Source organism: Merops nubicus, unplaced genomic scaffold, assembly GCF_000691845.1.
Source record: "Merops nubicus isolate BGI_N331 unplaced genomic scaffold, ASM69184v1 scaffold7400, whole genome shotgun sequence".
In the NCBI taxonomy this organism is placed as follows: domain Eukaryota; kingdom Metazoa; phylum Chordata; class Aves; order Coraciiformes; family Meropidae; genus Merops; species Merops nubicus.
This window is the reverse complement of record NW_008580788.1, coordinates 26,261-38,189: the sequence shown is the minus strand read 5'-3', so window position 1 is coordinate 38,189 and position 11,929 is coordinate 26,261. Positions and strand designations below refer to the sequence as shown.

The window sequence follows — 11,929 nt, the reverse complement described above, 5'->3', positions numbered from 1 at the left end:
TTTAAAGAAAGTTTCAGGGTCTTTGTCATGTTCCCTTAAAACAAACAGAACTTAGCATCACTTATGCTTACTTGTGGAATCGTTATTGTCTGATAAATAAAAACCTGTTTTATTTATCAGAACAGCATTTCTAACCTGTTTTATTTATCAGAACAGCATTTCTCTGAAATTATACTTTTGGGGGCTAAACATCCTCGGCATGATTTCCCTCTTTGCTTATGCTGCACAGCTGAACATTTCCTTCAACCCAGCATTTGGGATCAAAACTGAGTTTTGTCAGATTCTTATCACTCTCTTCTGTCTTCAAAAGTCACCTTTACTTATCAAATTACCCATTCTGAAAGCGAGAATGACTGAGTAATATCTCACCTAAATGAAGGCAAAATCATGTTAATAAAGAAAAAAGGGCAGGGAAGGAAAAAACCTCTATGAATAGAGGATGAATAGGTTAATAAAAAAACTTGATAAAAACGATAGGATTTCCCAAACTGGAATTTTCTGAATCCATGCTGTAAAGCTGCTGATCCATTCAGTCCTTCAGGTAAAGAAGAAAGGAATAAAGTAACATGAGGCATTTTCTACCTCTAGGCTTTGAAGGAGCTAACTGGAAGTTAAAATAGAGAGTAAGAAACCTGTATTTATAATTTCAGCTGAAAATAATATTAAAGGTTTGTATGGGTATGACAACACCTTGAAACACAAGGCTGGTTGTCTAAAAAGAAAATAAAGGATAATTTGCTCATCTATCTTTCCTAACACAGAATGAAAGGTTCAAAAGATACCACAGACGACCTAAACTTCCCCAATTCAGTAAGTTATATTGAAAATGAAATAATTCCCCTGCTCTAAGGTGAAATATCTTGCATTTAATTACTCTGCTTTAAATTACCGTATTTCAGCCAGATGTGCACCATATGTCTTTAAATATTTTGGGTTTATTTATTATTTAGAAAATTCCAGTTTTCCTTCCTGTATTAAGGGAAAATCTATAGCTCAGCTGTCCTGGTGTCTTTCTTTACAGACTGATTTTCTAGAATGAATCTGTAGGTTTTTCACAATGCTATAGGAAAGATTAATAATTATATCATTCGGGAAATCTGAAGCCAAATGACATCTGCAGCTCTACATGTGTTAATTTCTCATTCAGTCAATATTTTTGGTTTGGGGAATTTAAACAAATTAATCTTACAATTAACGTGACTTCCCTAGGCTGGGAAATCTTCAGGAATCGTGGAATTTCCAGAATTTGTTGCGTTTTCTTAAAAGAAAGCCAGGCAATAATTACTGTAAGAAGTCCTCCATCTCCCACATTTGTTTTCCTCTCAATAATGAGGAGGAATGCAACTGCATAAGCTTTGTGATTTGTTTCACATCTGTGAACCAGGAGCTTTCACGGGGGTTCCAGCAACCGAAGTGGATACAAGCGCTGGCTCAGGGAGAGAACTTCTTCCACTTGCAAAGACCCCAGAACTGCCTACTGTAAAATCTTTGCTTTGCTTGCATCTTCAAGCTTCACATAGCCACCTGTTTCTGGCAGGTACACACATGCAGAAACACCTTGCCAGTATTTTAGTCCCCTCCAAATGCCCAGAAGAGTTGAAATGGGAGTACAAGCAAGAATCTGGATTTGGCCGAGAAGGAACATCTCTATTGGACACGTGCAAGGCAAAAAGCTTTGATGTTGGGAGTCAGTGATATTCAGTATAATATTTCCCATTAGTATCCCCTAGGAAGGCTTCTGTGGGTGCTTTATGGGTGATCCCCCTCAGGCCACCCTGTATCTGATGCTGCTCCGAGGTGGACCGAGACATCCCCAGCACACCGAAGAAGCCGCCTCGACAGACAGAGCCACGATGCTGCCAGGGATTGTTCCAAGCTCTTCACAGCCCTGCTATCAGCTTCACAGTCACAGAAAGTCCTTCCAGCAACGGATGTGCTTTCCCTCTCTCCCTTTCCAGAAGAGACCAGGGGTCCCAGAGGCAGCCAAAAGTGGAGGATGCTGTTGGAGCCACATTGTCAAGGAGCTGGCAGGAGAACACGGAGCCTTACAGCTCGTGGAAGCCACATAAGCTGCACATATTTAGGAAAACTGATAGGAATTGGAAGTTGCAGCTTTGTTTAATAGGTGGAGAAGAACAGAAGGAAAATTTGGCACCCAGAAGGAATGTTGAAAGGGGAAACGTTTCCTCTGCACTGGAGCCTCTCTGATGGGTTTTCTGCTCTAGGTGATTCCCCTTCTATATCCCCTTTAAAAATATTTTGGGTTTATCTGATACTCACAGATTTTAATGACACGTTTTGTGACTCTTGTAGCTTTTCTGTTTGGGAGGTCATCTTACCTGATTTATCAGTTCCTGTGACTTTTCTACACCACAATCATTTTATTTTAAGACCTACAGAGAGCTTCTAGAACATGCACCTACAGATTGCAATGCATTATCATTTTTGCAAGTTAGTAAAGGTATATTTCTACTGGTAGAAAGCAATAAATAGTACCAGACCACCTCTTTACTCCATCAAAAAGAAGAGAGCTCTGTTTCTTGGCTGACATGGAAAAAATCATATACAATCCAGTCTGCCTTACTCAGCAACAACTGCTAAACACACCAGATTGTCATAGCAGTGATCGTGGAAAAAGATGAACACAATATGGAATGTCTGTTCTGTAAAGATCTGCTCAAAGTGACGTGCACTTTTGGCTGCATCTGTTGCATTTTTGAGCTTTATTAAACAGTATTAATTATATAGATTCCATTTCCTTAAGAAGAATGGCAAAACTCTATAATAAAGTCTGATATTAAACTGCAAATTTAGGTATTATGTTTGGAGGAAAATTAAGCTAATGTCATTCTAGGGTCTGCCTTTGTTATTGAGTTCAGGTATTTGAAATGCTCTGGTATTTTTACTTCATCTTGTATGTACCTGGTAATAGAAAGACAGGAACTGGGCATGGTATGAAGATATCCCAAATTTCATTGTAAGAACATGAAAACATCAGAATGACCAGACTCCAGCTGTAAATACCACAAAACAGACCTAGGCACCCTACCTACACTTGGATCTGAGAGCACTGCTGATGGAGACATTCAATCCCCATGTTTAGCTACTGCACACTACAGGTTTTTACCCAGGATTTATTTTTGAGTGAAAAAAAATTTAGTGACTTCCTTTTGTAATCTGAATCAAAACTTTCCAGACTCTCCTTGCAATGGGGAATGGGAGGGTGTTGGTTGCAGCAGCACCAGCATTGAGCCTCCATTAGCTCAGACTTAGCTTTTCTGTTTATAAAATGGGTGTGACAGTATTATTTTTTCACCACAGAAGGAAGCTGTCAGGATTAATTGATGACTTGACATCCCTCTTTTCAGCCTAAAATGATTTTTAAAAGCAACTTCACAATGCTCCTCTAGACGAACGGCCACAGGTTTCAAAACACCCTTTTGCTATTCAGGGATTCTGTGAATTCAGCCTGAGACCTCCAGCCTGACCCATTGCTGGAGCTGGAAGGAGAGTGCACAGAGCCCAGCTACACTGGAGTTATTACCTGTGTCTGCAGGAGACCCATATCCCTGATGGAAAACGTATTTGAAAAAAAAAATAAAAAAAAAATAGCACAATTTGGCCCTTTACATTATTCAATGCATATTCATCTTTTGAAGTTGAGTGAAATTCAGTAAGAGACCCATATGGTCTTCTGTGACTTAAATTTAATTTTTTAAGTGCATGTAAACTTATCATAGATGGTGATAATCTCAGTTATTTAGGATTTGGAGGAAGACACATATAGCTATATAACTGGCAAAGTTGAAGAGTTGTGGAAAAGAGGCAGGACATGCTCAAAGAGGCAAAATAAATGCAATCTATTTCAAAAATATATATCAAAACCTCATCTATTTTTAAAATATATATTAAAACCTACAGTTCATACACATTAATCAGTAACATAAAGATGCTAAACCAGGGGAGAAAGTCTTAATATTTGAGAAAATACTGTGTAAAGGGTATGTAATGCTTGTGATGGCAACAGCTCTGTCATGCCATCTCTTAAGGTGCTCCACATTCTGAAAGGGTTACAAATAAGCCCAGCTAAAAGCAATATTAAAAGGGTTGATCTTAATCTTCTTAGGACATTTAGCATGGGAGATTTTCAGTGGCAGAGAATCCCAAATTGTGAGGGCATGCAGTAATATTTCACTGTTTATACTGGCTTATATCCAAGCAATGCAAACTGGGTGCATCTCCCTCTGTCTTCCCATTTCGTAAGAACACCTGAATGTCAGGTGGGTGAAGGTGGGAGATGGCAGTGCTAAAACAGGTAAAAAATAATATTTTAAAAAAATTCTTTTAGGATATACAGCAAGAGCTGACAGATTTCTTCCTACCTGTGATTCTTGATAGAAAATGGCTCATAAAATAGGCCACTGGAGCATCACTTGTTATTTATGAAGCTGGGCAGCAGCTGGGGAGACAGAGGTGTGGTGAGCCAAGAGACATCCAAGGAGGAGAAAAAGGGACAAGGGACATCAGCCAGGGAAAGGAATAGCCACAGCATGGTGTGAGGGGCAGGGATGGGGCTGGGGAAGGCCATGAGCACAGAATCAGTAATTAACAGTGAAGGAAATGAAGTTTCTAAGACCCAGATCGTGAAGCAGATGACAGTGGTGCTTTAGGTTTGGGAAAGTTAAAGAGTGAGAAGTGAGTTTGGCAGCAAACAGGGCAGAGGAGATGGGCAAAGCAATGTGAAGGGGAAGAGAACTGCAAGAAGGATACAAACAAAAAGAAAGATGAAAAAAATACAAATATTCAAGTTGAAAAGTAAAAAAAAAAATTATAGCATGTCCCTGAGGGGACAAAAAAAATATAGGGTAGATAGAAAAGGTAAAAGGGAAGGTTTGGGAAAAATGAAAGAATATAGAAAAATCAGACCTGGATATAGAGAAAAGCTGCAAGAGAGCATTTGAGAATGCTATCAGTGGTAGAGAGTAGGTCAGAAAAAAAATGAGTAAAAATATAAATTAGGAAGCAAAACTAAAGGTGTGTGGTAGAGAAAGGAGGAGAAGTGAAGAGGAGGAGAAGAGAGGGGAAGGCACATGTCAGTGTTAGCAGGGGTGCACAGCCCAGACACGATGGAGAGCAAGAGCACCGTGGAGGAGAAGGCAGAAAATCTGCAAAACCCCTCCTCCAATTTAACATTTTTGGCAGAAGGAAGGTGAAGGAAAGCATGGGCAGAGCTGCACCTCTGTCACCCCCAGAGCCAGGAGCTGGAAGGTGCCTTTATCCCAGTAACGTTCTTCGCTTGGCTGATAACAGCAGGAACTGGGGGTTCTGGGCTGTTTTGCCTGATACAGTTCAGACTTGGGGAGGGTGATGAAGGATGCCACAGCCTGATAAGAGGACTCGTGTGACACCAGCCTCCTGGTGACCCCATATCTGTCCTGGGCATTCTCAAGAACTGAGCAGCAGAACAAATGGTGCAGGTTCTGCACGTACATTCTGCTGAGCCAAAAACGGGGCTCCATTTCACATCAAACCTACCCTAAAAACAACACCAGGGATTTTTTTTTCACTGAATTATACTATTTACTGTATTACACTTTGATATTTTATGTTAAAACTTCAGCTCAGCAAAATATCAATAGAGGTTTATTATAATCTGATAATGTTAGAACGTAGCAGGTTAGTCACAAAAAAATAAGCGTGGCCTCCGAAACAGACAATTCCAGAGGCTTCTTTGGGCACTTTTCCTGACACTGATTTCCCTGAGACAGCTCTGCCCAGGTTTCCCCATCTGTAAGGTACCATCTTACAGGGGCTTCCCTGTACTGCAATGTGGTGAGGACCAGAGTCAGTAAATACTTCAGGAGGATAATTTTCTTCTTACAGTTCTTAAATATCACAAGCCTATTCAATATACCAAATGAAATCCATTCTATTAATTGTTTTCATGGAGGAAAGAGGATTTTCCTAAATCAAATGACCTCAACATTTTCTATGCTATGATTGGGGAAAAAAACCCCTAAAAATCTAAATTTTTGGTTAACAATGCTCATGATAACTGCAAAAGAGGAAATACTAATGCCAGGAAAGAGCTATTAGAGAAGAAACAGGGGAAAAAGAAATAACTATGAAAATGCAAACATGAAGGAAAAGTTAATTGCTTTCCATTTATTCAATTTATCATAGTATTTTTCTATCTTTTTGCATTTCCAATATGAGGTAGACTGTTAATATATAGTTAAGCCCAATGAGTTTTCTTCTTCAGCTGATGTGCTTTACAAAATGTCTTTGCTGTAATTGTGCCTCTAAACATTGTCTGGCATCATCAGCATCAAAAGTTACCACAATATTTAATACCCCGAGTTAATAGAAAATGGAGTCAAGTAGAAAAAAATGTTTTTGTATAAGTGTTGCTGAAAAAAGGACCCTACAGAATAAATTTTAGCTGGCAGTTTGGAGGTCCTACAAGCAAAGAAGGTCCTGATCCTTTCCTGTGCTTGCAAAACACCTCTGCAAGCCAAGGAATTAAAAAATGGCACTAGGGAGGCAAACAGCAGCCAAAGAGTACTGGCAAATACAGTGTTTTATTTTCTATTATAGCCTGTGACGTATTTACAGTGAGCAGTGTGTATTTTACCTTCTGATTTTTTTCAAATGGCTGGCCTGAGAAAAATGGGTGGCATTTTGCTTTACGCTGGAAAAGCATTTTCTGCTATCTTGTGTTATCTAGAAGAGATTCATAAAAAAAGAACCTTGGGAGTTTATCGTTTAGATCCTTCTTCTTCTCCCCTCACAATTCACCAAGAAAAAACTCAGAATAAAATATTACCCATTCTCTAACCAAAGAAACCTCAGGATCAGCATCAGTCATGGAGCTTCCTGCTTATTTCCTAAAGAGAGATTAACCTCTGAAGACAAAGACCAGCATTTGGTCTCAGTTACCTTGGTGTAAAAATCAAAGCACTTTTATACAGATACCTTCTGATTTCTTTTACCTCAACTTAGAGATTCTAGCTTTTCACAAGTATAGGATTCAGATAAAAACCATTTCTTAAAAACCATTTTACTCAGATTTGCAACACAACCCAGTAACTGCTATGGGCTACCCCCAGATAGTTTATTTAAAAAAAAAACCAAACAACAAAAAACAACTTCCTTTTGTGTTCTAAAGGTAACATAACAAAGTTTCCTGTTGATATAAGGCAAGATAAAATAATCCAAGTGACCCTGACAGCCTTGATAATCATACACAATATGTCCCATTGTAATACAACATACTATAAAATAGTCATGCCATGGTAATAATAGATGGCTATGAATATGAGAAAAGTGGATAAAAATCTACTCAGGTGGTTCCTTGGAAGAGCAGAAGAAGAAACAAATGCAAGTTACTACATAAAACCTACAGTACTACACATTTGTCTGGAAATGGCAATCCCACCTTCTCTGATTCCCACCAACCACAAGTACTTGAATACTCCACCAGATATGCTGCCTGGGTCAAAAAATAAATCCTGGTCCTTACTGAGCAATACCCTGCACAGAATTGGTTCAGGTACCTACCCTAACTCATCCTTTTTGGATTTGTGAAGCTGTCATCTTCAAGGATGAAGCTCCTAAGCAAGAACTTTCTTGGCACCAAGACCAAGGCTTGAAACTCAACTCAACTAATTACTCAACAAGATTAACCTAACGACAAATCTCACTGCTTTCAGGATGAGGAATCAGCTCATTTCATTGAGTCAGGTTTTGAGCAAGCACAGCTGAGAAGAAGCAGAGATTAGAGGACAAGGGGAGGGAAAAGAAAGGGTGAAAACATGGAGAAAAGCAAAGCGGGGCAGGAGAAGAAGGGAAAGGGAGAAGAGAATCAGAGTTGCAGTGTAGTAAGAAAAGGAAACTAATTAAACAGAGATTCAAAGGAAGAATCATAACCTCCCTATTATTGGTGAAAACAAGGAAGACTATCAGATCATTTGTTTAAGAAATGTTTGATTTTTGTCTCTTGGTATGTGCATACTTCAGTTAGAGGTGCTGTGAATTACAAAAGGGGTCTGGTGGCACCGTCTGCTAAGTTTGCCTGGGACTTCTTACTACAAAACCTCTTCTGTCCTTGTTTATGATGTTTCCTCAAGACTGAGTCGATGTTGGACTATAAACTTCTAGAATAATTCTGCCACAAGTTTTCCAAAACATTCCAAGAACAAGATTTTCTTAAAAAAATCCACTACCCAGTAAAACTGCAAACAATGTCTTCCACATGCTGAATTTCAAATAAGCCTGTTTTAAATATTTGAACCTCTTTCTGGTTTAGAGGAAGAACTGAGTATTTAGATGCATTTGATTTTGAGTCAAAGATATCCTTTTTGTTGCACGTGTTGGAAGTCTTCCTAAAAATGTAGCCAAGGCTTTGAAAAAATGTCTTTTTGTGCCTGGTCACTGAATGCTCCACATGTCTTGGGCAAGCCTTAGGTTAAAGCTGATCAAATCAGTCCTACTGTCACAGGTCAGGCTGCTCAAACCCAAGCAGGGTCTAACTTCTGAACTGGAAACAGAGAACTTGTCTTCACCTTCAGTGATTCCTCTTCTGGATGCAGAATAAAATCACTGGACTTTGCAGAATAAAGAACTGGTTTGTATGCATTGAAAATAAGGAACAACAAGAAAATGGGAGATTTGGTTGAGAAAATAAAGCAGTATAAGAGATGGCTTGAAAAGGCAGAAAATGTTAATGGCAATGTGTGCTTTTCTATTTTAACTAAAACTCTTAGATGTGGCGCAGAAAAAAAGGGGACAAATAAGATCTGATCAATGTGACCAGCTATGTGAGTACAACACAACAAAGAAATAGTGAACTGAGTGAAGAAGTAAAGGAGATGAGGAAAAGACACAAGATAAGGTCATACAAATGTGAAACCAGTATATGGGACCAAGAGGACAACACAGTCAGCTTGGACAACAGAGGTTAGGATAAAAGAGGGACCAATGTGATGTAGAAGGTCCCTTGTACAGGCAGGGATTGAAATGGTGGAGACAGAGAAAGGCTGAGAAACCAAAAAAAGGACCAAGACTAGCTTGGGTGAATGGAGCAGAAGAGGACTGCTTTGATTACAAACTTAAATAATCTTCAAATGTTACTTAACTTTTTTTATATATTTAAGAAAACAGGTACATCAGAGTGCAAAACCACCCCATGAAGCAGAGAACCCCTCACAGGGCTTGAATTTTGCTGTTGGTACAGGTAACAGTGCTCTCCCAAACTGACACCCTGGTTTCCTACAGGCACCTACGTCAGATGCTGCTTCAACCTTAACTTCACAGGGGTGGAAAAAAGGTTTACACCAAATTGCTCTAAACACAATGAGAAACAGAATTAGGCCATTAAATATAGAGCAGGAAGTCAAGCGCTTAGTAGAAGTGAAAGAACTGAATGTATCTGGGGAAGCAGTGAGTAAAAATATAAGTTTTATTTTAATATGATTCTTTTTCAGCCTATTAAGCTCTCCAGTATCAGAATGAAGTCTGCTAAAAGTTAGTAAATAAAGGCTTTCAAGAGAGCTTTATTAAATCACTCATGACTTATCAAGTTAAAACTCCCACTCAGATATCTTAATAAAACTTTCAGAGAATATATTTAATTTTCCTGGAAATCAGAAGCCAATTACTGACTGTGGGAGTTTCTGTTGGCTGCAGCACTGATCAGCTTTCTGTAAATAGAATATTTACCAACAACTTGAATTAGTTCTCTAAAGTTTCGGTTTCTGAAGGTCAAATAACTATGTAACTGCTTAATAAAGAAGCAAAGAAGTACCTCTAAATATCTCCAAGCTCTGATGGGCTTATATTCTGCTCCTTAGGTGAGGTATTAGCAAAGCTTATTTATTTTCATTTCCAAGGCTTTTATTTGCTCATTCCCTTGTGGTAAAGCTGATTTCCATGATGATTCCCTTCTTAATTTTAATACCCTTTTTACTCATCATATAGACATAAGAATTTTCCATAAAATAATGAAACCCTTCCAAAGGAAATGAAGACAACTAGAAGAGGAAAGTAAACTACAGCTTACTTTTTCCTTTTTTCTTTTCCCAATTAATTGATCTGCTGTCATATGCATATAGGAAAGATTTTTTTTTTTTTAATGAAAGGAAAATAAGGTTAATTAACATAAAACCCCTCACTCCTTGAGATGTTGAATTTTGTATTTTATCCATGCTGCCTTAAGTGCCTTGATTTCCCAGTAATGACCTAGTTCTCCTAATGAGTAACATTAACCCCTGGCTGTAGCTGTCCAGGACTTAATTGTCAACTGGAGCTGAAATAGGAGAGTTTGCCGATCAGCAGGTATGTGGTATATTAACTCATGTCATTTCAGACCCTAATAAATAAATCTGTTGCTAAGGCAACAGGAACATCAGCTGTATCACTTTTTTTCTTGCCCCCCCTTCTTTTTAAAGGAAACTGCCTTTCACCACGAGCTTTTAAAAAAAAAAGGAAATTAACTACATGTAACCATAATTAGAAGAAACATCGTTTCTCATCTCAGAAACATATCTACATTAATGAAAAAAGGCATTCAGAAAGAGGGCTGCTGTCTACTGTGACCAGGGTAACTGAAATGATTTCCCTCCACTGAGGGAATGCAATTTGAAGTAGACATCTGAGGGAGCACAGATCACAAAATATTCCAGCTCTTTGTATTTCTGAGATCCTTCCCCTCGCTTTTAGTACTCTGCTGATGCCAACTGAGCAAACTGCTTCAGCTCTGAATCAGGAGCCCAGGAAGCTGAAACCACAGGAGAAAGAAAATGCCCCTCAAACCCAAACACCTTCACTAACCTCTGTGAATCTTCTGATATGATCGGCAGACCTGTGATCTTTTGGAAAGCTAAAAACCACTCCATTTTCAGCTCATGAAAATTTAAGCAACCCACTGAATGTAGGTGCCATTGCTCCTCCCTGTCCTGCAGAGGCAGTTCCCTGATTCTTGCAAGGGAGAAGCAAGAGGAACCTTGGACAACACAAACACATTGCCAAAGGCACATGGGATTTGTGGAGAAGAGCTGGCAGCTCATTGCCTGCCTCAGTTTACCTCTAAGACTGGCCCCTGCAAAGTCCTGTTTGAGATGAGCAGATTCAAGGTTTTCTAAAAAGGCAAAATGTATACAAGAACAAATAATTTTGTGTTTCATAAGGTTTGGGAAGGAAGATCTTGGTGCATTTTGTCTGAGAATGAGTCACTGCTGAGGTCTCTCAGCACCTCACAGGTGAAGGTCACAGTCCTCACCTAATTCCTCCCGTTCTATCACAGGATGAAGTGTTTGTCCCAAAATTTTCAAAATTGATAGGCTTGTGTTTAGTTTGTGACTATAGGACAGTTCTGAATCTCTAATAACCCACATCTCCATCAGAGATCAGGCAAGAAGGGAGCTGAAAAGAGGTTCATAAATCCAATTACTGCTCTGCCCATACTATAAACATTAACAAATTGTTCAAAATTATATCTGGAGTTTTAGCTGAAGATTATGCAGGTAATACAAAGCAACTTTTTGTCACTATAAAAACTTGGGAAGTTTTCTCCTCTTGACTATCAAATTCTTCTTGCCCTTTGAGAAATCATGCTGTAAGAAAGATAGAAAAAAATGATGCTGAGATGTCTACTATAGAAGGAGAACTTTCACACCTGAGAGGTCTTCATTACACGCTGAACATTTCTATGAGCCTTTAAATAGAGCAATCAAAGAACGGATACTTCCAAACTGCCCTTCCAGTTAACTTTTAAACCTGAACTTCTTCAGAGTATTTCATTAACTTCCTTATCTGCTCTCAAACTTAAGTCTGGCTTGCATAGAAGTGAGGTTAGAGTATTTTCTCTTTGCTTTAGGTGTTCAAGAAGTGAGAGTGTCAGCTTCTACTCAATCAGAGGTCTCTATGTACA

At 38.9% G+C, this 11,929-nt stretch overlaps 1 protein-coding gene across 1 annotated transcript in view; it reads right to left on the bottom strand.

The window, feature by feature from the left end:
* LOC103771770 (glycosyltransferase-like domain-containing protein 1) overlaps positions 1-11,929 on the bottom strand; it is a gene marked incomplete at both ends in the record, with an annotated part of 27,450 nt that overhangs the window by 9,711 nt on the left and 5,810 nt on the right. Inside the window, one exon of the mRNA XM_008939118.1 lies at positions 4-34. Coding sequence (XP_008937366.1) covers positions 4-34 — 31 coding nt within the window. The remainder of the gene's footprint in view (positions 1-3; positions 35-11,929) is intronic.